Raw genomic sequence first — 25,729 nt, 5'->3', positions numbered from 1 at the left:
TATTTTATTTTTCCATAAATACATGACTCACTGATTAGCTAACTAGGCTAATACAACTTTATTTGGAATCACACTATTATATCTATCCAGCATACACACATAAAATAAGCATAGATTTTTACAAATTCCTTAATTTCGTTTTTGTTTTTGTTTTTTTTTTTATACTATCTTTTTTCTCCTTCCGTCTCAAAAGATACAATTATTTATAAAATTTAGCGGCTGTCTGTCTACTTCTTTGTGTAATACCCATTTGAAATCCTAATGCTTGCACGAAGGAAATTGTTTCATTCATTGTGTTTGACTTTCAAGAATTTTAATTCATCACCTCATTTTAACGCAATTTCATGTTTGAATTATATTTTAATTGTACACACTAAATATCAGGATGCTATCAGAAAAGATGATATTGATTATTTAAGATCAAAATTATGCTTGATTACAATGAATGCTTTCGGTATTGAGAATGATGGTTTTAAAATTCTCATAATATTTGAAAAATGAACTGAAATTAGATAAAGTGCAGCCATGTTTTCCTTTTTTTTTTTTGTTTGGTGATCGTTTTTTTTTTTTCTTGAGCGCAATAAATTCGTAATAAATTCTATAATTTTACTCCACTGTTTTCATATATGATGAAATGTATAATGAAAAAGTGTTGCTATTACTAATGCAACTTTTCTTTAAAAAAAATTTTTTTTTTGCTTCAAATAAATGAAATCTAAATTGATTAAGATAGAAATAAAGATGAGATCAAAGAATAAGGTTGATATTTGTTATATTTGAATTTTATTAGTGAACTGACGAAGGACGAAGGAAAAAATGTTTTCAGAGAATACTGTTTGTCTTTAAATATGTGCAAAAATGTTGTTATTCAGACGTTTAAATTTTATCTTAAGTTGTGTGCATGTCAAATTACGTGAATTATATCTATTCTATAGCAATACCAATCAGTGGTTGTATAATTCAAGAGAATTAGTCTATTACTGTAACAATTAGACAAATTTTGTAGTTTTCTTCTTTATACACAACACTATGATATGAAATGAATGAAATAAAAGAGAGTTAAAGAATGAAGAGTTGAAATAGGATTGAAATAATTGTTCATGTTTATGCACATGTAAAAACGTATTTCACTGAATATGACAAAGGATTATGAATTACTTTATTCATTGTTCTTCATTGATTTTTTTACCTACACCTGGAATAACAATACAACATTTCGTACTGTATGCAATAAAATATTACTTTTGTTCGTAATAATGTCGGAAATATATTATATATGCATGTGGTAGAATAAGATTGTCCACTTGTTCATCGTCGTTAGAATATGTGAAAAATACATTTTTTATAAAAAAAGAAAAAGAAATAAAAATGAACATTTTTTCAGGACGTAAAGGCGTACCGGTGATCGACGGTAGTGGTATAGTGTCCCGTTAGAAATGCGGAATCGAACGGTGTAGCGCCTCTAGGATTATTTGCTTGAAGCTGTTCTCAAAAAAGCCAAGGCCCTGAAGGGACGAGGACGAGTTTGCCTTAGGCCCCGGCTAGGGGCGTTATGCTTGAAGTTGAAACCTCGGCTAGTGAGCCGTTGATACTTCATCCTGATATCAACAACAATAACAACAGCAATAACAATAATAGTAATGATAATAATAACAACAACAACGACAATAACAGCAATTTCGACAGCGACAGCAATAGCAGCATAGATTCTCAGAAACCTGAATATTTTGTTGCTATTGTTTTTGCGCTAGCGGTTTTATTCAGTTCATTGTATTTACGAGGATTATCCTTCACAAGGATACCTCAGTCACGAAATCGTCTAATAGCTGCCGCTGTTACAGGTAATTTCTTTAAATTCATCACCTTTGATTTCATACTGTATTAATTTCTTTACAGTATGACATAACATCTTCTGGCATAAAATTCTCTTCTTCCTTTCCATTCTTAAACTAGAATTTATTCGCAAAAAAAAAAAAATCACAATTTCATAAATCATAGTTTGATGCTCTTGTGAAATAGAGATAAATTGCTGATTTTTGGATTTGAGTGTAGCAATTTAATGGTGTTCATTTCGTCGGTACAACAACTTTAATCATTTGTTCTACTGCTTCTGTAGTTGTTACACTATGATCAGTGAAGTAAATTTGATACAGTTAGATATGTAATAGCTGAAAACTGGCCTTTTGAGAATGACACAAAAAACAAACTGTTTATCAGTTCAATTTAATTTGCCCGTCTTCTTAAGTATCGACACTGTTTTGAAAAATGTATTCTACTTTTTTAATATTTGCTTATTGATTAATTGCAATTTAGTTATTATAAACATTTTTTAATTAGAAGGCCAAGTTTTTGATATTTTTGTGGTGAAAAATATATTAGTTAATAGAATAGCTTTATGTGGTGAAGAAAAACAAATAATAAACTGCAGTTTTTATTAAAACTGTAGAGTTTTTGCCAAGCTTAAGTTAGCAACGCTTAACTTGGCATCTCTTTATCATCCCCTTTTGTTTTTAGATTTAAAAATCAAAAGAAGTTTGTATTCATTTTTTTATCAAAATTATAGTTTAGCTAGGAGAGAGAGGAAGAGAGGGAAAGAAAGAAAGCGAAAGATACTCAGATATTTTTCGTTTTTCCTGACTCTTTAACTGAAAAATGCAAAGAATTGTTACATTGTTTTTATGAGTTAATGCTGTCGATTTTAACATAATGAAACCAATTTCATTCGTCTTTTTTTCTTCTTTTTCTTTTGTTACTGATCGGTACGAGAATGTGTGTAAAGTATAGTTGCAGCTGTTAAATGTCCTTACTTTCATCCTATACGACTACTTCTTATATGGATTTGTATAATATTACCATCGGCGGTAACTCTTTTTCTTCTTTTCGATCGACACTTCTTATGCTTGTTAATCAATCTTCAATTCCATTTACTTCTTTTTCTACACTTTTTTTTTGAAAGTTTTTTTCCGAGTAAATTTTTTTTCCATCATATCCTTTTTTAACAGTTGAAAAAAATTGTAGACATATTTATTCTGACTTATTTTATAAATCGTTTTTTTTTTCGCATTACCATTTACATCCACCATTGTAAATGATTACAATCAAATTGTAGAAATAGTAAATTGTGATACTTTTTTTATGCGTAACAATCTTGTAAATTTCAAATTTTGATAAAAACGTAACCTAAATTTGTAAAATTGAAAACAATCACGCTAATATGTTCGAGTTGTTTCTTTTATTTTATGTTATCAAAAAAAAAGTCTTTATGTTTTCTATTTTCTAAATTTAACTATTTGAAAACATTTTAATGTCATAGCGATAAGTTTATCCAAATTAATATGGAAAATATCAACAGTACACTTGGTACAGAAATTATCCAAATTCCAAGGAAAAGCGAAGGAAGAGATGAAAAAAATGAAGATTTTTTTGCAGACAAGAAGGCGCTACTTCTCGAACAAAATTTTGTTTACTTTTCGATTTGCTTTCGTCTACCCTAGTTCTACATTGTTTGCTGACATCTGAAATATGTGGAATATACTTTGCTTTACTCTTCTCGTAATTTTTTTTGATTGTTTTTTTTTTTTTTTTGCTTTACGCTGTCACTAATTTCTCCACAAATATTTTCGTCCTTTTTTTCCTCATAAAACATGCAGCAAATGATTATCTGATTCGGTGATCTAACTTAACTTAAATATTTCTTGTGACATTTCTACCAACTCTTTATCAAAAATCTGTCCCAGATTCCATTTCGAATGTGTACATATGATATTGAAGAAAACATTACTGGAAAGTACAGTGAGAAATTTGACTGGATGATTTATACATGTTTAAAGTTTGTAATTTAGAAGTCTAAAATATTTACAATTTATGAAGCATACAGATAACTGATGAATCCAGAAATTTTAGAGCTAGAAAAGTTCGCCATAAAGATTAAAGATATTGACCATTCTTAGTATTCATTCCAATAATTATCGTAGTATTTGACGTAGTATGGTCAGCTTTCCTGGCTAGATTTTCCAGGTTTACCATCTTAAAATCAGCAAAAAATTATTGGTTTAACTTCTTTTTTTTTAAAAAAAAAAAAAAAAAAAACATTATAACTCTGACTTACCATTGAAATATAATCGATGATAACTTTGTATGCAACAGTTGCTGAATGAGAATGAAAGCTATGATGAGACGTTTCAAACAATTTGATAAATTTGTAATATTTTGCAAATCTGAATTTTTGATACTGCTTTTTTTAAACTGAAAATAAGAAAATATTAAAATAAAAAAAGAGATATTATCACAGATGCAAAGTTGCAAGATGGAGAAGTATGGCACATCAATCGACACCAGACAAGGCGACGACGTTCCACATGGAACGATGCCAAATGGCACGGAGTACGTGGATTGGCACGAGATTGTGGCTTCACGTGTTACTTCCGATTACGTCAGGATACCGGTGATCGAATGTCCAAAAGTGAATTACACATACATCTCACGCGCTGGAAGCAGCTACCCCAACCCAATAACAAGTTTGTTGTTTACCTGATGCTTTTCAATTGCTGCATTTGTAACAGATGTGACGAAATGAAACACGAGACATTGCGCAACGTAAAATTTTTTTTATTTTATTAGCTCAATTTACCGTTGACAAAAAATCCAGATCACTGCCGATGTTGGAGAACAATCGGATTCGACCGATTGTACAATTTATGGATTCGTTGGATGCGACGCATGCACGAATGTCCAGATTCGTACCGGATTGCCTCTACAGTGCTCATGTCAAAGGTGCTACTGAGTCATCGATTGTCAATTTGTGTGACATCAGCGGTGGACTGGTAATTATGTTATTAATCCTCTGCCTCATTTAACATCGTATCATAACTGTTATGATCAGCTGACTCTCCTACTTATTTGATAATAAGTGATTAACTAAAGTAAGAATACTATCTACGCAAAATAACGATTTAATCAGTTAGTCCTTGATGTAAACTATTACTCTTGATTTGCAGGAATACAGAAATTGAAATTATTTGCAGTTCGGTACTCTGGCACTGCCGGACGGAACGTATCTCATAGAACCGGTAAAGGACGATCAAATGCCAAGCAAATCGTCATCGTCCAGGGCCCATATCGTGTACAAATCTCGATCTCATTCATTCCACAAATATGGTTTTCACAGTTCTTCTGCAGCCATTATTACTACTACTCCTTCGCTTAATACTGCTTCTGCCACTACTTCTACTAATTCACATTCAACAAGTAATCATAGAAGTAATAACAATAACTCAACCAATGATGTTCAAACGCATAACTACACTGCCTATCGCATTAGCAACGACAATGCCAATTACGATAATAACACTGCCCAATATACGACTATATTCGATCCAAATATCAATATCACCGGTATAATTTCCTTTTCTTTTATTCAGTAGAACATGATAAGCTTACAATTCAAACCTTTATGCATCTGAGGCATTCAAACCATTCCACACACAGACCATTTCGGAAAAGGCGCTAATTATAAATATATTCTAGAAATAGATAAGCATATAGGTGGACCGTAGAATGCTATCAAACTAGAATATAGTATGTGTTAAAGATATCATCACGATTACTTGGATACCAATGTAACAGCTTTAGTATTTCTAACCTGCATTTAAAAAAAAAATTTTTTTTGTCTGCAACTTAAAATTCGATTAGATCATCTCCAGATGGTAAAAGAAAAATCTTTCTCTATATCATCAAAATCGGAAAGGAAAAAAAAAACTGAGAATATTCGGCATTTATACAATTTATCACGTCAAATATCAACATTGCTTTTCATAATACAAGGCATATCTTAAAAAGAGCATTAATAATTAATGTTATGGTACATTTATTAGTGAAATGTTGGTACCTGGTGCTGCTTCAGGCTATTCCATCGAGTTACTTGTTGATCTGATATTCAGAAGAAAAAAAAATACCTTGTAATGGCTGTCATATAGGGATATTATATGAAATGTAGATATGTAAGAAATTTTTAATCAAGCATTTCAAATGTGATCAATACTCATAGGTATAATTGTCAAGGGTATAAAACTATATTTAGTTAATTAAATGATTAATTTCTATAAAATCTACATATTAAGCATAATGTAATTGTGAATAACTTAAAAATTTCAGGCCAGAATAAGGTAGGAATTTTTTTTCCTCGAAGCCTTGTTGATAGGTGCAAAAAAAAAAAAAAATAAGAAATTTTGGTAAGGAACAAGTTTCTGTTCGGTTTGAAAGAGTTCAGAATTTCTATCACAATCTTCTAGTCTCTAGGTGGTAATTGTCAAATAATCAGAGAGAGAAGGATGTTAAATCAAGTTTGTGCACTTTTAATTGTCATAGTCAAAAACATTTAGGCTTGATGCGATAGGTCTTACCAAAATTTATTGGGTGGGTAAGTGAGTAAGCCAAATAAGTGCGCTTCCCGTAATCTACCACTTAAATTATTCTACCACTTAAAATCTGCCACTTAAAACCCAATACTTATACAGAATAGATAATGTAGAATTTTTCGGAAGTGATTTCTTTCAGAAATTAAATTGTCAGTTGATTGGTTCATCAGCAAACTGGCTAAATGCAAGCTTATTGATTCATAAAGCTGCTAAAAATTCAAAGAAGATAATAATAATAATAATGAGTAAATAAATAAAACTTAGAGATTCTGCATTGGGTTCTTTTTCAATCGAAAAATTACTTTTGGTGGAAAATTTCACGAAAAGCACTTCCTAAATGCAAAAATCAACAAATGACTTCCAGCAAATTCGGAAAGAAAAATAAAACAACCTAATTCTCGATTTCGAAGCATATTATGAGTTGCAAACTAGTAGCTTCAGTTGATAAGTTACTTAATGAAATTAAACAGGAGAAGTGCATGAATGTATTGTTATTGTTCCAGATAGCTCGTTTGCTCGATCTCGTCGTTCAGCCAACTCTTGGGACCATTATGTTGAGGTGCTTGTTGTTGCGGACAACAAAATGCTGCTCTATCATCAAAATAATCTTGAAAATTATGTGCTCACACTTTTCTCTACGGTTTGTCACTTTTTCTCACTCAATAGCACAAATCGTCCCAACAGTTAATTATCTAACACTTAAAAATTGTGCATATAATCAATGATTAAACATAAAATTTGTTTAACCATTGTTTTTTAATTAGTTCGAAAAATGTCCAAAATAATTTTAAACACTATTCTATTGTAAAGCTTTCAATATCCTGATTTAATCCTTATCAAATTATAAGTGTCTTCTCTCTTTTTTCCCTCCCTCTTTTCCTCTCTGTTTCAGTTTTATCGTTAAGAAGAGCTAGAGATCAGTAGGACAGAGCAATTTTTAAACTATCTTTTTTGTCGCAACTATCTCTTTGGCAAGTATCAATCTCGAAGAATATTTAAACGTTTTTAAATAAAAGGTGAATGATGATATATTCTCCAATTCATAATTTAGGTAGCTTCTATTTATCGCCATCCAAGTTTACACGCTGCAATAAACATTATCGTGACACGTTTAATCGTTTTGAAACATGAAACGGTTCGTTTTATCTTATTTATATAATGAAGTAAAATGATATAAAAAAGATACATTTCAATTATTATATTTTTGACAATAATTTAGATTAAAAAATTGTATATGTTGCTGTTATATTATTGCACTACCGGTCTATTTCATCTATATCCGGAAATGAGTTCAATTGAAATTGTTCTACTCACTTTATCAGTTCGTAGAACAATTTCGAAATGTAAATTGTCACTATTCCCGATTGCATACAAAGCGAAAAAATCATTACTAGTCATTAATGAATGAGTTTTTAATTAAATTATTGTTAATAAATAACAAAATCACCGTACTAAATCAAGTATATTGTGAAATGATTGTATTTCAGGCTGGACCACATATTAGTGACAATGCACAAGATACGTTGCAACAATTTTGTCGCTGGCAAGAAACATACAATGACAAGAACGATGATGCTCCAAATCATCATGATGTGGCCATCCTGCTCACACGACATGATATATGCAGGTTGACATTTTAAAAATTATAAATGTTTAGATAAAATTAAAATTCACTTTACTGTATACCATGAAGTAATTTGATAATGAATGCATTGTGGTTGGATATTTCATTGATATCTGTTACGCCTGGCGAATTGTTCAAATTAAAAAAATCTCTTTCATTACCTCCACACTTTAGTTTTGCAAGTATAAGCTAAGCAGGTGTATTTGTTCTTCCTACCGCTATATGTTGGATATTGTTAATTAAAAAGACAGTTTGATGTCTTTAGCGATTGTTAATTTGATACATAAGTAGCTATATGTATCTGATTTGAATGACAGGGCACCAGGAAAATGTGACACACTAGGTCTTGCCGAGCTGGGTACCATGTGTGACTCATTACGAAGCTGTGCAATCATCGAGGATAATGGCTTATCAGCTGCATTTACGATCACTCACGAACTAGGCCACATGTACGTTTCATATTTGTCTCTGTCCTACACATTATTCTTGTCAATAATGCATTTTGCAAATTCAGAAATTAAAATACTTTAACATTTACTAAACATAAATGCCATCATTGCTATATAATGGTGCTATCTCACTTCCAGTTGAGAAAATATCGTTAAAAGTGAAATCGATATAAATGATACTAATATATTTAATTAGTAAAGTAAATAAAATTAGTTACGTATATCGTCGCATAACTGTATAATTTCAGTTTCAATATTCCGCATGATGACGAACGGAAGTGCGGTCGCTACATGGCACTAAATAAACATAATTATCATATTATGGCACCAACACTTGAATATAATACACATCCTTGGTCATGGAGTCCGTGTAGCGCTGCTATGTTGGCAAAATTTCTTGAGTTAATCTTCATTTAATTTACTTTTTAATTCCATTCTGAAATTAAGTTATTTAAAGGATTTTATCATAATTTCGTTTTATAATTATTCATTTTACAGTGTTAAGATATGAAATTTTTTCTAGCGCGAATCGAGCTCAGACTCAGTGTATTTTGGATCAACCGATTGAACGTCGCTATTACGATCGAATGTTTGAAGATCCGGCGCCTGGAGCAATGTTTTCTGCTAATCAACAATGCCAGTTTGTATTTGGACCATCAGCTGAATTATGTCCTTACATGGTAATTGCTTATTGAGTTTTAAAATTTAGGTAATTCATTTCATATGTACTTCCCTTGAATTTCACGAAAGTCGTACTTAAATGTTGTAATGCAATTGAAAATAAATCTGGTAGAACTTTAAGGGAATACTAGTGACCCTTTGTTTGGTTTAATCATGTCATCGTTATCATTTTGACTGGTTCAAAGTTCAGGAAAATTGAATTTTCGCTTGTTGCAGCCAGCATGTCGCAGGTTATGGTGCGCTACGTATTATGGATACCAGATGGGTTGTCGAACACAACATATGCCTTGGGCTGATGGTACACCATGTGGTGATAATCAAGTTGGTATTATCAATACATTTCTTTAACATTTTATTTTCAATATATTTATTTAATACTATTTAATTAAATTATTCAATTTTTAAAAGAATTACGATCTGTGTAGTTTTTGAACAATTGTCAAATAAATTCGACTGATAAGAAGTTAATTGCATTGAATAATTCAACTGAGTACATTACTCAAATGACTGTTTTTAGTAATACAGTTTGTAAATATTACTGCGGTATACGATGCTGTTATTACAGTGGTGTCATCGTGGTGAATGTGTGGGTATGGCTCCTCAACAACGAGCCAAATTAGATGGTTCATGGGGTGAATGGAAAAATTGGGGTGACTGCTCAAGAACTTGTGGAGGAGGTATACAGAAGGCTTTGCGTGATTGTGATAATCCAAGGTACTCGTTTTGATGTGAATTTAGAAGTCATTCTTTTTAACAATTAGGCAGAAACTAGGATGTAGTGGATCGGAAGCTATTGTTGATCTCTTTTTACTCATTTACGTTCAGGCAAACTATGATCAATAGCAACTCTTGACTTCTTTTTTGGTTAACTTTTATGGGAATCATTTATACTGGTGAAAAGTTTGCTTACAGGCCTATCAATGGTGGAAAATATTGCGTAGGACAAAGGGAGCGTTATCGACCATGTAATATCCAGGATTGCCCATGGGATACACCCGGTTTCCGAGAAGTACAGTGTTCAGAATTTGACAATAAGGATGTTGGAATTCATGGGGTTCCTCCCAAATCACGTTGGTTACCAAAATACACCGGAGGTTTGTTACTTTCTGATAACTTATTTAATCCTGATTTAATTTATTCAATCCTGGTTTTACAAAATATTTTATTTCAGTAAGCGACAATGAAAGATGTAAACTATATTGCCGTATAAGCGGCTCCGCTGCATTTTACTTGCTTAAGGATAAAGTTCTGGATGGTACTCCATGTTATCGGCATGGGGACGATATGTGCATCGATGGCACTTGCCATAAGGTGGTTTCTAAGCTTTCCCTATAAGTTTTGCGAAAAAAGCTTCTAAATTATTTCAAAATGTTTTTCATATCTGATGTCTAATGCTGAATAAAACAGGAATAATTGTAGGCTGGTTGCGATCATCGTTTGGGCTCAGAAATGCGACGTGATAAATGTGGAATCTGTGGCGGTGATGGAAGTACATGTCGGGTTGTATCAGGTAGCTATAATGAACGTGGATCATTTGGCTATAACGAAGTTTTGAAAATACCTGCAGGTTCGGCAAATATCCAAATAACACAGCATGGATATGGCAACCAGAAAGAAGACGATAACTATCTTGGTAATTGATCCAGTATCACCTGGATTTTCATTAATGAAAATAGATTATTCACTACACCTACTACTACAGCCAAATATTGCTTGACAGTTTCATTCAGTTCACTCATTAATTTTTCACTTAGCTGTGTAAATGCTTACTTATAGATGAAATTTTTCTTATAAAAAAGCAATGTACTAATGATTCTTCTACCTAACTGTTACCAGTCTGTACATGCTGACTCATTAAAAGTACTCTATAAGCTTAAAACTTGCAAAGTTTTAAATTTAATGAGACAAGCAAACTTTTAATTACTTATTAAATTCCAAATTACATCATTTTTATTAATTTTAATCATGATAATTTCTAACAATTAAAAATGCTGTAGCTTTACGAAATGCTAATGGAGAATTTCTGCTCAATGGTCATTACCAAGTATCAGTTTTCCGGCAACAAATTTCCATACAGGACACGGTACTAGAATATTCTGGTAGTGATCATGTGATTGAGCGAATAAATGGCACTGGACCTATACGGTCAGTTTGTAAAGTTGCATGATTTCTTTTTTTTTTTAGCAAGAAGCAGGAATTCTTTTGTTTGAACTATAAATATTTCTAGGACTGATATTTATCTTCATGTGTTATCAGTTGGAAATTTATACCCTCCAGATATACACTATGAATTTATGGTACCAGCACAAAATGTACGATTTGGATATGAAACATCAGTGACAAATTACTACTGGCGTATCAGTGAACGTTGGTCAGAATGCTCCTCATTGTGCCAAGGTTATTTCCCGTAGTTTTATTAGACTTGCGATTGCGTTCATAGATTAGATTTCATTGAGATTACATTAGAATACCAATACAGGTTGACAGAACCTTAACCTTAATCGATTCATTGTGATATTCGAATTGTTAGTAATGCCTTTCTGCCGAGTTGTAACTTACCACTTGGTTTTATCTATCAATCTTAATCTCTCGTTTTCTTGATTTTAGGAATAATCCTAGTCCTTACATATGAGGAATCTTTCAATAAAGGATTAAGGTTTGATATATTTTCTAATAATTTTTGAAATCTCTCCTCAGTTTTTTTCTTTTTTAATTTAAGGTCAGCAAAAACAGGAGCTTATTTGCGTTGATGCAATATCAAGTCGTAGCGTAACTGATAATTTGTGTATATCCCATCGTCCACCAACTGAAACACGAATGTGCAATATTGACTGTACCATTAAGTAATCTTCGCTATTTTTGAACTTCCCCTTCTGTACTACGTTTAAAAATATAATTTTATTAATGATATATTGATATGTTAGTAATAACAAGATGTCATGTATATATATATATATATATATATATGATGAGATTAACTTCAGATGGCGTGTAGTGCCGGTTGGACAATGCAATGCAACTTGTGGACGTGGTGAGAAACATCAAAAAAGCGAGTGCATTCGAAGTTACGTAGACGGACGTGAAACTATTATTTCTGATTCACAATGTCATCAATTAAAGAAACCAAGTGACCGTGCACCATGTTATGTAGATTGCGCAGGACGGAAATGGACATATACGGAGTGGACACCGGTATGAAATGATGTTTGAAGTTGGGAAGATCGAATTTCACACAGTAATGCGCATAAATTTAAAATGAGATTTTCGACATGTTTTAAAGATATGTGAGATTCACTGGATGCACTCATTAAATCAGAAAGTAATTTTCAACACTTTGCAGTGTTCGGAATCATGTGGCATATCTGGTATCACTCGCCGACAAGCTTTCTGTAGTGACCAGACGAATCGACGTTTGGATGATCGTGCTTGTGAGCAAGCAATGAAGGATAAAACAGAAAAAGAGTGCAATCGAATACCATGTCCCAAATGGGTCTATGGCGAATGGTCTGAAGTAAATTTTTACTTTTTATTATTCGAGAAATTTGATCAATATGTCATCGTATTATAAACCTTCAAAAATGTATTATTGCATAATTATAATTCAATTTGTACTTAATATTACTGGAATAGTACAAATCGAGGAATTTTGTAGTGTTCTCGATCATGTGATGGAGGTGTCAAAGTGCGCCATGCATCATGCCAGGATGCGGCAGGTCGTGAAGTACACCTAACAATGTGCAACAGCAAGGAAAAGCATGATTGGGAAAAGTGCAATCAGCAAATCTGCACGCAGTGGAGATTTGGCACATGGGGCAGTTGTTCGGTGAGCTGCGGTGATGGTATCGAAACACGTGATGCGGTTTGCACCGATCTTAATAGTCGACATCTTGATGAGAGTGAGTTTCAGTTCAATTTTTCCAAAATCACTTCATTTTCTCATTGTGGTGAGAAGACTTTTGCTAGTTATGAAGTCAAAAAGTTGATGGAATAATATTTTAGGATCTCATTACTCATTTCTTTTCTCTGATATGACCAAAATTCTTGACTAATTTTCTTTAGCATTATAATTGGCATATGTTAAGATCTATGTGATCGTCGTGAACGAATTGTACAAAAGCCATGTCATCGTATGGCATGTCCCAGTTGGCGTCTTGGGACATGGAGTGCATGTTCGGTATCATGTCTTGATGGTTGGAAAACTCGGCATGTATCTTGTGTTGATGCTAATGATAATGAGGTATCTGATGAGCAATGCTTGAGACAAGGTGAAGCTCGACCCCAAAGTCATCAACCGTGTAATCAAGGGCCATGTCCATTTTGGCGAGCATCTGATTGGACTAAGGTTACTTCTTTTTTTTAAAAACACTTTTCATATTTTGCACTGAACATATTAAATACACTTACTTGATAATTACTATTTGGTCTGTGTTGCTCCTTAATTCCAATTATCGTTCTACAAACTTTGTTTTTCACATCTAAATTTGCTAGCCCTGTGCATTAAGGACAGAGTGATGAACTTCTTTTAGTGTTCTGTATCATGTGGTGTAGGTGTAAGGGCGAGGAATGTCGAATGTATATATCGAGATCAAGTTGTTGACGGTTCATTGTGTAGTGACACTCAAGTGTCAAAAGTTGAACAGTGTAGGTAAGTAGTAAAATTGTTTCTTTGTGCTCTATTCCTGTCCGAAAAAAATTGTCAAGTATCTTTTAAATTATTATCTTCAGAATTCCTTATATTAAAGCTTACTACCATGCGCCAAGTGGAAAGTACTTCCATGGTCACACTGCTCCGTAACTTGTGGTACTGGTCAACAAACCCGCACAATACATTGTTTACGAGGAAAATCTATCGTTCATGAAAGTGAATGCGATATGGTTAGTATAAACTATAAATCCTTTAAATAACACTAATTGATCAATACACACAATTATTGTGCAAAGATCAGACTTATGATATTTTTCGAATTCTTCTATGTAGCGCTTATCTCCGTAAAAATACAACCGTTTCCAAAAGTTGTGCTTGTCTATTCATTTTCCTCTGTTGTAAGAATCAGTTTCACTGTTGATGATTCAGGATAGAAGGAAGAATTAACTCTATAACCAATCAAAAAAAAGTTGATTATAGGCAATACGTCCAAAAACAGAAAAAGTCTGTGAACGTGACAACTGTGAAGCGTTCACACAAAATGTAGTCGAGAGTACAGTAAGTGATCAGCCAAAAATTCGATGGGCCATTGGGCCCTGGTCTGATTGCTCGAGAACGTGCGGAAATGGAACGCAACGTCGGCTTATAGTATGTCGTGATCATATTCGTGACCTTACCGACACATACTGTCAACATCTGGAACCCATTGAAACCTATCGATATTGCCAGATTAAGCCATGTGCTCAGTGGACTGTTGGACCGTGGAAATCGGTATATTCTGATTTGTTCTTTTTCTTACAATTTTCTTGCAGGAAGAAAATATCTCAAATCAATTCATACATGGTTACACTTTCTTTTTTTTCAATTATTGTTACCGTATCCTGCAGAATATTGAGTAGTTACTGTAGTTGTTATTCTACAATATTTTGAAATGGTAAATGAAACCGAGCGCTTCGTATCATATCGTTTTCCATCACTACTCACTGCAACTTATCGTTTCTATGAGAAAATCTCTCCAAAGTGTTAACTTTTGGTGATTTAATAAAAAGTTGAAACTATCAGTTCTCACTTTTTTCATATTGGACTATGGTGTATTCCGTGGTGATGCTGAGTCTTTTTCAAGTATTCATGGCAAATAATACAAATAATTTTCCCCTGAATTAATGCGGTATGAGTCTTTCGAATAGAAATCTCGAAAATGGAAATTTAGTGCTCAGTTACTTGTGGCATGCATGCAACAACAGACCGTCGCGTAAGCTGTGAGTCGATGGAAGGTAATGAGCAAGTGCGGGAAACAGATTGTGATTTAACAAATCGTCCACAGTCAATCAGATCGTGTAATTTGAATCCATGCCCGATGGGAGAACCACCTCTTGGATTCTGGATTACCAAAGAGTGGGAAAAGGTTAGTATTGTCTAGGTACAGTTCTTCACACCGATTATGCATCAAATCCCTAACAATCCTTTAATATCAATCGTCAGACTACTTTTAATTCATTACTTGTGATGATAATATATTGTTTAAATATGGCTAGGATTTTCAGTGTTCCGTCTCATGTGGAGGTGGTTGGCGTAGACGTCTGATTACCTGTAGTACAAGATTTTGTAATGAAGGAGAAAAACCGGAACAGTTTGAGCGTTGTAATCAACAAGGATGTGTAAAAGTGTCTAAAGTCTGGCAGATGTCACCTTGGTCTCATGTATGTCTCTTTTAACTTTAAAGTTAAATATTTAACAATTACTACTGCAAATTTCTGAAAAAACTACACATATTCAATAAAGTAGTAAAGATAGAAATTATTCACATAAAAGGATAATAAGCATTGCTTATATCATGCGAAGAAATTGTTCGTTTCTTTTTCCTTTTCTTTTTAATTCTTAAAAATTTTCTAACGAAGAAATTTTAGTGTCCAGTTACATGTGGTGGTAGTGTACAGAAACGTACAGTTTGGTGTGAAGATGAGAAAATACGTGAAAGGGTACAAGATACAGAATGCTTGCTTCCTGAAAAACCATCCACTGTTCGGGAGTGTAATAAGATAGAATGCCAAATGATACCAATGAAAAATGAGTACTATCATTGGTATGCAGGCAAATGGAATCCGGTACGTGCAAGTAGACGTAAATATCATAAAATACGTGGAGAATAATCCATTTTAATTTCATTCAATTTTTCCTTTTTTTTTTCTTTTTGCTTGCAGCACTTACAGTATTTGTTTTGTCTTGTCATTTTTAGTGCTGTAAATGTCTCTCCATAACCAATGCTTGTTGATTATGACAAATGAAGTTATATACGTACAAGTATGTCACATTGCGTGCTCTCACCTCTACCTTCTGTCACTTGCATTGCACATCCAAATGAAAGTGAGATGAAACTTACTTATATGTGCTTTATGCAGTATGATGTCAGTAAATGTCAAAGTACTTTTTTCTGATACGTTTAACAACAGCAAAAAAGAAAAAAAAACCACTAATATATTTAATCGTTTCATGTTACAAGCAGTTAGTCAACTGCCATTCTTGTTCGTTTTTTTTCTCATTTTTCGTACCTATCCCTAAATTATGCTTCGTTTGAGTTGTCATCTGACAATCATGCATTTCTTCTATTTTCTCTTTTATTTGGTACCTGGCAATATTTCATCTTAATTTCTACATAATTAATTTTTCTAGAAACTTTTGTACTATTGACTAATTTCTGTCTCGTTACTTTCAACATTAGTGTAAATAAATAAAATATATATATATATATATATATATATATATATATATATATATATATATATATATATATATATCTGAATATATCTGAAAGATAAAGATTGAATTTAATGACGGTTAAAAATTTTTTTTAGCTCACGTTTTTTGCTAAAATCTATGCCAGAATTAAAATTTACGAGTTAATTAGCCATTATATCTTTTCAGTAAGGATTATATTTTATGCTAACATTTTAATTAGACATTATCTATATTTTAAATGAACTTCGTATAAGGTAAAATGAAATAGTCGTCTTGTGGTTATCATTCATATTTCAATATTTACTTCTTATGGTTTCCAGTTTTCCTTATCATCTGCCATTTTACCACCAATTTGTTCAGGCTCTTATTATCTACTGCTTTGGTAGCTTTCATCTTCAGCTGCTTTACCACTGATAAATAATATATGACTGTTTTGGCAATGTCTTTGGGAGCATGTCACAATTTCCATTAGAAATTTCTAACGCATGTTTGCTCCACTTGAATTATTAAGAACGATTGTGTCGTTGAATTTCCTTTGAGTTAGCAATTGAAGATCAAATTCAATGATTGATAAGACGAAAGACATACACCATGTATTTAATTAAGTTGGCAAAATTCATCACCGTCAGCGTCATGCTCTCATCATTACTCGCTTTTTATCTGTTTTTCTGGATAATAAGTGTAGTATGAAGATAGACAAATTTATTATCTTGACTGATAATGCTGGATCGTTTACAATCTTTGATAATGTTGGATCGCTTGCAATCAAGTTTTGATAAAATTTGTGAGCAGAATAATTTTTGTTGATTAAAACCACTTCTATTCCATTTAACAAATTACTAATTATCGATAAAATTTTTTTTTAGGCACAAAATTTAGGTACGATGGTTCATTCTGCAGTTATTCTGAAAATTATTGTTTTATCTATCAATTGTTTCTGTATTTACTAATTCTCATCCAGTACAACTTCATTTTTAACTTTTCTTCAGAGATAAAGCTAAATAATAAAAGCACTGCTTTATTCTTTATGAGAGCTTATAACCAAGCTAAGCGCATCAATATTTTCAATTTTCACTCTAATGACATTCGTTCATTCAGAAATTTGATACTGATGCTTAATATCCTACCATATTTAGTATTTTATAACAGTTTGATGTAAAAGAATCCTTCGGAACTTGATGATAAGAACCTTTTTATTTTGAGAATATTACAACAATAAACAAAATAAGCTTGATAATCAGACATTCTAATGCTATTATGAAAATTTGCTTGCGTTGTAAAACAATGTCGTGGTTCGTTTCTTTTTCCTTTTCATTTCCTCGTTTGATAAATAATCTTTTACTCAATTATACAGTTCATTAGTTTTTCTGTTTTCATATTTTTATATTACTCAGTTTTATTTATTTAATATTTACCGGTGCATGTCACTTTTTCCTTTGTGCATCAAGCAAAATTTTTTCAATTTCTTGAAAGGAAGCGAAACGACATTTGCTTATTATTACATTTGCAAAATGAACTTCATTTCTTCGAAATTTATTAAGATATAAAAAGTTATTGGTTCTACAATGGTTTGTTTTTGCATTAATCTTCCTGAATTATTGACGGATGAGGTAGGTAATTTTAATTATCCATCTACCATCAGGCATATGTGAAAGATTTTAGGTCGAACAATATAAAAAAAACAAAAAAAAAAAGAAAAATATCTCAAAAATTTTCTCTGCATTAGATGAATTCACATATGATTAGACAAGTAATAAGACTTGTATTTATCAGGATTATCTATTAATCCTAACTGTAACGTGCAAAAAAAGATGAGCCTTCTAAGTTTTCTTGATAGAAAAAAAAATGTAATGTTGTGTGTTCGTTTGTGCACGGCTTCAATGTTACTATTCTTTAATCCGGTATTTCCCATGTAGCAAAATCTTATAAGCAAATACAACCTCCAATTTCACCTATCAATAATTTGCTGTGGTTTTGTTGATATCTTTGTTACGTTATTTTATTCTTTTGGCTTGTATTTTGTGTTCATTATCGATTCCAAGCTAAACAATATGTGCTTCTGTGGTTAGTTGAGATCTGTCTGAACATGAATTCCGTTTAGCAATCTGAAATCTCTATTATTCAATTAATTCCATCCCGAGAATGTGTATGAAAATTCAATGACTTGTTTAGCTTGCGTGCTGCTTATATTATGAAATATAGTTGAGATGAATAAGGTGAGATGTATTTCAAGTTTATATATTTATTTTCCAATTTAATTTTCAAAAAATGTATTTGGATAAGCAGAATACCGAGTCATATTGATTGATAGTGATTGATTTTGTCTGTTTGCTTATAAGTTCTTTAATCTAACTCATATTGTTCTCTCTCGATGCTTACATGGAATACAGTTTTTGTCCAGAAAGTAACCTAAAATGTGGTGATTTAAATTTAAACTGCATGCTGTTGAATTTATGTAGCTGATTTTTTTTTTTTTTTTTCTTTTTTAAGCATCCATAGTTTTGCTTTTGCATTTCAGTGTTCGACAACTTGCGGACGTGGTGTTCGTAAACGTATTGTGTCATGTGTCAATTCACATAGTCATTCAGTAGCATCTAAATATTGTGATCCGGCAAAACGACCAATTGATTCACATCGGTGTAGAATGACGCATTGTCCACGGTGGAAGACCGGAAAGTGGTCAATGGTGAGTGAATGACGTTGGGAAATATACTTTTTAGATACATCAGAATGTGATATCTTGTTATGAAGTCGGAAGCTTACTTGTTGGTTGTGGTCGAAACTGTCGTCGGAAAGTGCTAGGTTATATCTGGAATGTGATGTAACCTAAAATTACTCAACCATTTGAAAAACAGGATGCACGGATTGCTATTTCACCGATTTCTGTGTTCAAAAAGTTCTGTCATCCGTTCGTACAAATGCAATTTCCAGACAAACTAAAACAATTGATATTTTAAAAATTTGGAAAATATTCTATTTAAAAAAAGAAACTTTATATTAATGTCAACTGGATTGGATATACCGCCTTCTAATATCAGCTCCAGTGTTTGCCTATTCAGAATGCAGTAGCCTGTTTGCGTTGATCAATCATATAGCTTCAAAAGTTTTCCGATCAAACTTATCTTATTCAGTTATGTAAATTACCTGGTTCTCTTATCTTATTGATACGGACAGTCCATCTTTTCCAAATAGCAAAAGAAAGCCTGGAAGATAAATTACAAAAGAAAAGATCATTCCGTCAAAAAAAGCCTTTACATCGGTTTTTTTATACGATGAGGATGAGATAACCAAAAAATATGGTTTTGAAAGTATCGGAAGTCTTTGATGTATATTTGCGTTTGGGATTTTGACACTGAAAAATCATTTCTCTATGTTGAAGATAAATTTTCGGCCGTTACTGTTTTCATCTAAATGAAAAGAAAATAAGAATTTTCTTAATTATCGGGACGGAGTAACCAGCAGATATATTAAACAGGATTGGTTTCTTACCTAACACCGTGAGTTTTTCTTCAAGAACTGACTGTCCAGTCTCTACATTGTTGCTATTAATGACATAGCTTCTCCCTGAGAGCCAATTCCCTAGCTTTTTACAGACGTAATCAATGCGAAAGTTGATATTTATTTCTGACGGTGATTTATACATGTAATTTTGTATATTCTTTTGTAGATTTATTTTGTTCATATGGTGTTGTTATTTGCAGTGTTCGGTAACGTGTGGTAGAGGAATACGAACACGTGAAGTGACGTGTCAGAAAGGTCGACGAACCCATCTTTCAGATATGGAATGTGGAAAGCTGCCTAAGCCATTAGAAAATTCAATGTGCATGACCATATCCTGTCCAGCTTATCATTGGACAGCCACTCCGTGGTCTAAGGTTAGAAATATATAACCATTTTCTCCTACAAATCATCCTTTTGCAATATCATATCTTTCATATATCACATTTAGTAGAAATTGTAAGAAAAAAATTAGAAAATTTTTGTTTATTTTTAACAAAAAAAGAAATGCTATTGAACAAAAAGATATATATTGCTTTGTTTAAGAATGTAAAGATATTAAGATTTATAGATTTACGAAATTAATAAGTAATGATGAATATAGAATGTTATATGGAAATTAATAGAAAGAGGTGTATAATTCAACCAAGTTTCACTTTCAAATCCATTTCATGTCTAAGCCACAAGAAAAAAAAAAAAAAAAATGATGAAAAACTGCGTTTATGGAATATGAGATCATGCTGTTGGGTACGAGATGAAGTGCATGTGTGTGAAATGAATATCTCAGACTATTTGTTGACGTTTGTGAAATCTAATGTACTAAATTAGTAATAAATGATAATATGTATTAAATTTCAAAAATAGAAATTTCTGTGGTTGTCTAAGTTATTAACTACTTATCCTTTTCTTTTTTTAGTTTTTATCTGAAAAACTTCAATATCAATACAACTTATCCATACCTCAAATTGTAGTGCAACGATCCGTGCAAAAAGTCTGATCAACATCGTCGTGTCTATTGTGTTAGCAATTTGGGCAAACGTGCAGCGCCGAAAATGTGCAGTAATGAAACTGCACCAGAAATGACACGTTCTTGTCCTGTTACCGATTGTCTGTATCACTGGGTACCCGGACCTTGGAGTACGGTGTGGCTTTAATTATTATTTTATTTATTTATTTATTTTTTCAGTTGTAAATTTGTTCAATAAGCTATTAAGTGAGATAAATGAAAGCAATAAAAAAGAAATATAGAGGTGAGAAAAAAAATTGGCTATTTTATCAACATACTGTTCTTTAATATAACAACCTGAAGGAATATGTTCGTAACATGTAACCTGCTGGTGGGATGACATACCTAAGATAAGTATTTTGATAAGTTAACAGCAATAATTTAGCATCATGCGCTACGAGCTACCGAATGATAGATTAATACTAATGATATTACAACAATAATGATTCTTTATTGTTCAAGAGTGCCATTTCTAAAATATATGTTTTTTTCAGTGTTCGAAAACATGTGGCACAGGATTTCAGTTTCGCCGTATTGAATGCCGTGTACGTAGTCAAAATCATAGCTTGAGCGCAGAACCGAACGTGCAATCGAGAATGTGCAATGGATTAACTCGACTATCGGTTAGTAAGGAATGTGCAATGAATCCTTGCGATGCTAAATATCGATGGTCTGTTGGACCTTGGTCACAGGTAATCATTGTCTCGTTCATCTCTGCTTACAACACTTCTTGTTTATTAATAACCAAATCACAAGAGTGTTTTCTTTTTTTTGTACGAAAATTTTCCTAACGTATATATTCTTTAATAATGATATAAATAATCATTATTATTTCATCATTTTCAAGAAAAGTATCTCGGATACCCAGTACAGTGCACAGTCTGTGATTTCAGCTCTCATCGTCTTTGTTTTCATCTGCCTGTCTCTTTGACAGGCTTAAATCATCCAATATTGTCATTTATATCTATTGTTAGTTTGCCGAATCATGCTTTGATATGTTTCAACATTATTTAAACTTTATGTGTAATTATTAGGTTGAATTCTGCATGTGTGCAGTGATCGGTTTATAAATGTTTAGCCATTAGTTAGATCTCAATTCATAATTGTTACTGAATTGTCTTTTTGAATAAAAAAAAAAAAATCATAGTTTAAGGTGCAAAGTACTTTTTTTTTATAATCATAAACGTTTTTTGTATCTAGATAATGTCAAAGGAAAGTATTAAAATTAATGAAATACTTTTTATATTACCAATGAGTTGCAGTGCTCGACAAGTTGTGGTCCAGGCTATCGAAGACGTCGTGTGCGGTGTTTGGATAGAGACGGCAGACGGGTATCACGAGATCTTTGTGATCAGAGTCCAGATAGACCGAAAAGACGGGAAAGCTGTTTCCTGAGGAATTGTAAATATTAACATGAGTTTATTTACAAACATACACAACATCACATGAACAAAGATATAAAATGTTCCTTAGAAATATAAAATCTGTTTGAATGCAAAATCATACAGTAATTCGCTGCATTTTGTTGATCTCAAGTCCTGATAAAAAGTTCAAGGACATACTGTTTCAAATCGATATAAAGTGAGTCTGAATTAAGCAATTAATTAAGACTTCACAGTTACATAAGGGTCCTAAAGCAATATTGTTAATTGGAAATATCTTAAGTTTACTCATAATGTATTCTAGGCTTACCAGGTGATTGTGCAGAATTGAAAGCATACTATATGCAAGAGAATAGCGTTGATGGCAATTATACCGTTTTGGTAGCCGGTTTTCGCATTACCGTTTATTGCCACCTAATGAATGAAACACTACCAAAGACATACATCAATCTCAATAGCGAGACTAATTTTGCAGAAATTTACGGAAAAAGGTAATACCAATCAAAATTGTTATGTATGTGATGTTAAAAATACTTCTTATTGATACCCTAGGATCTTTACATTATTTCAATACATAATTGAAATGTTAAGTTTTTTTTTTCAAAGATACCATTGTTTTCCTAATTCTTTGGAATTAAAAACTTGCATATCATCTCGTCCAGAGTACAGTGATAACATAGCTTATTACATTAAATAACCAAATAGTTTTGGTAGTTTATTTGTTTCTGATTACAAATTTGGTTCGAAAATTTTTGTCTTCCAGCTTTCAGCAAAATAAACGGATCGCATGCATGAACACTTTTCAAACTGTGATAACCTTATGTTTTATTTCCATTTAGATTATTGTATCCATTTACATGTCCCCATAATGGACAACGTAATGACACATGCATGTGCACGGATGATGGAAGTGCAAGCGCTGGCTTTTCTAGTTTTTCGAAAGTTCGTGTCGATCTTCACAATATGAAAATAAACAGTGAGTTATTTTTACATAATCTAATAAATTGTTATATATAATCATTCCGTTTAACAATCAAACTGAGCACTTATTTCGACAGTTAAAATGGATGACTTAAAAATATCTCTATTAATTCTTTCTTAGAATAAGCAACGTTCATAGATCTTATCTTCATAACAGGTGAAAATTTAACGAAGAGTCAATAGGGAAGAAGCATTGAGAACAGTCATACTTTAAAATGATTTATTTCAGTCCATGATCACACATTCGCAACGACATCGCACGGTGAAGAAGTAGCATTTGCAACAGCTGGTGATTGCTACAGTGCTGTTGATTGTCCACAGGTTTCGTGAAAGCTGATAAATATTTGGCTATTTTATTGTTAAAATTTTCATGGTAATTATTTGCACAACTTGAAATAGTGCCTTCAATTGAAAAGTTTTCATTTTCAGGGTCAATTTGGTATCGATTTACGAGGAACAGGTCTCCGAGTGATGGATGACCTTCGATGGGTTGATCAGGGACACCGTACAAGTTCGAGAATTGAGCGTTCTGATGTATGTTTATTTTCTTTTGAGAAATACAAAATATATAAGGAATATTGAAAGCATTCTGGAACATTGTAATAGTCAGTCTTATGAATCATTGGTATAGATAAGGCGGAACCTGCAATAATTTGTGTCCTGAGAAAGACCAAAAAGGTGAGAATTGTGTGTTGATTTAAGAAGTTCCATCATTATTTTCATGGAAGAAGTGAGACTTATCTGTTCGGAAAGGATTATGACAATGAAGAATTTATCATTTTTTTAAAATGAACTGCATCGAAATCAAGCATAATTCCAGAATAATTCGGGTGTCATTAAAAGCAGCACTATTTCTGTATTATGCATCATTGTATATCGGCGCTGAGATTTTTGAGATAGTTTTTCACATACAAACCAAAATTTATTTCATTTCCTATCTATTAAATTCAACAATTGCTAAGATGTTGAGAATACTGCTGTTTATTACTAAGTGGAGAGATATTACGTATTATAGAATAATGCGCGAATTTTTGGACGTTGCGGTGGTTACTGCGGTCAATGTAGTCCGGATAAGTTTAAAGGTTTGGTAATAGAAATTGACCATAAGCAGAATCCGAGTATCGGTGTGGGATGAAAAAGATGATAGAGGCAGTCAACAGTATTGTCATGCCACACTTTGTGGATTGTAGGTCAAAAGAAAAAAAAAAAGAAGCGTGGATGCCATCCCTTACAAGTGTAAACTGTAAATGAAAACAGATGAAGATTCACTGGTGTTTTGTGTGAACTTCTTGTACATCATGGAAAGGGTTTAATATGAAAAATTTTATTTGACTTATTGTCCCTTCTAATATTTCAAATAATTCATGCGCACTTCTTGCATATTATGATTAAAACGGAAAAGATTATAAATGAATTTACAGAAAAAATAGTAATAACAATGGTCCTAATAGTATATGAAATGCTTAAAAATTTTGTGGAAATAAGAGTTCTTATGTATTTCTATTTTGTATTTAATATATAATGAGAGTTCCCACATATAACTAACTTCATTTCTCTTTTTATCTCTCACCGTTTTCGGCTCTCACTATATCTCGTAATATCCAGGAAGTTGTCTGTGTGGTACTCATATAAATTTAGATACGCGTTTCTGTACTTTTGTTTGTTTTTATTTTTTAGTCTTTAATGTTAAGAAAATAGTCTAGAGATAAAGTCGTTTGTATCAATTATTTTGTTCATTTCATATTGTTGATAGAAAAGGTAACAAGGTTGAAAATGAATAATTTAGAGTAAAGTGTTATTTGTTCGAAAAAATTTGGAACGAACAAAGTGGCTTCGATGATTCTCTGATTATGAGCTGTTATTGTATGTTTGTTAAGTAAAGGAGTAACTGTATTCGACACATATGTATTTACTTACTTCTTTGCCTTTATATGATGACTGTACTTCTGCACTTTCTTAACTTTATTCTCCAAACAATGGTTTCCAACTCTTTTAGGATATTTTGTTTTTTTAATTTTGTTTTAAATGTTCGCCTTCATAATTTAAATCCTGTCAAACAGTTTTATATTGTAACCTTGCAACATTTGGTGGAGAAGTTTCATTACTAAAAAAACCTATCAAATTTTTTTTAAATCAATGTTTAGAATTTGCTGGAACTGTAAATTAATTTTAGAACAGGTTGCTGTGATCTTCACACATTATATAGCATCCATATTGCTGGATTGATTAGTAGTAATTGTTTTCGGCTTCTATGCATCTCTTTTTTCTTTTATTGCTTTGAAAATGAACAAAGTAGGGGATGTTTTTTTAT

General features: G+C 32.2%; 1 protein-coding gene across 2 annotated transcripts; it reads left to right on the top strand.

Annotated features, from left to right (window-relative positions):
* Positions 1-1,552: 1,552 nt before the first annotated feature.
* On the top strand, positions 1,553-24,553 carry Bma-gon-1 (Uncharacterized protein; the record flags this gene model as incomplete). 2 transcript variants are annotated; one of them, XM_001898726.2, is made up of 38 exons in its annotated part: positions 1,553-1,841; positions 4,292-4,517; positions 4,649-4,823; positions 5,025-5,394; positions 6,920-7,056; positions 7,468-7,551; positions 7,904-8,043; positions 8,358-8,489; positions 8,738-8,890; positions 9,013-9,169; positions 9,387-9,491; positions 9,736-9,884; positions 10,083-10,264; positions 10,342-10,481; positions 10,590-10,803; positions 11,168-11,315; positions 11,398-11,567; positions 11,890-12,013; positions 12,155-12,362; positions 12,511-12,681; positions 12,823-13,066; positions 13,253-13,512; positions 13,697-13,815; positions 13,913-14,045; positions 14,296-14,586; positions 15,026-15,220; positions 15,360-15,515; positions 15,723-15,920; positions 19,070-19,237; positions 20,253-20,426; positions 21,021-21,191; positions 21,550-21,747; positions 22,318-22,456; positions 22,742-22,928; positions 23,277-23,413; positions 23,648-23,739; positions 23,848-23,952; positions 24,434-24,553. In XM_001898726.2, the coding sequence occupies 38 exons, from the start codon at positions 1,553-1,555 to the stop codon at positions 24,551-24,553; spliced, it is 6,561 nt and encodes a 2,186-aa protein (XP_001898761.2). The 2 variants fall into 2 exon arrangements, with proteins under 2 accessions (XP_001898761.2, XP_042930142.1); XM_043074208.1 differs by lacking the exon at positions 1,553-1,841 and having other exon boundaries at positions 4,453-4,517.
* Between the last annotated feature and the right edge of the window lie 1,176 nt (positions 24,554-25,729).

This window comes from Brugia malayi (genome assembly GCF_000002995.4).
Source record: "Brugia malayi strain FR3 genome assembly, contig: Bm_v4_ChrX_scaffold_001, whole genome shotgun sequence".
NCBI lineage: Eukaryota > Metazoa > Nematoda > Chromadorea > Rhabditida > Onchocercidae > Brugia > Brugia malayi.
Note: the sequence above shows the minus strand (reverse complement) of the source record. Positions and strands in the feature narration are given on the sequence as shown.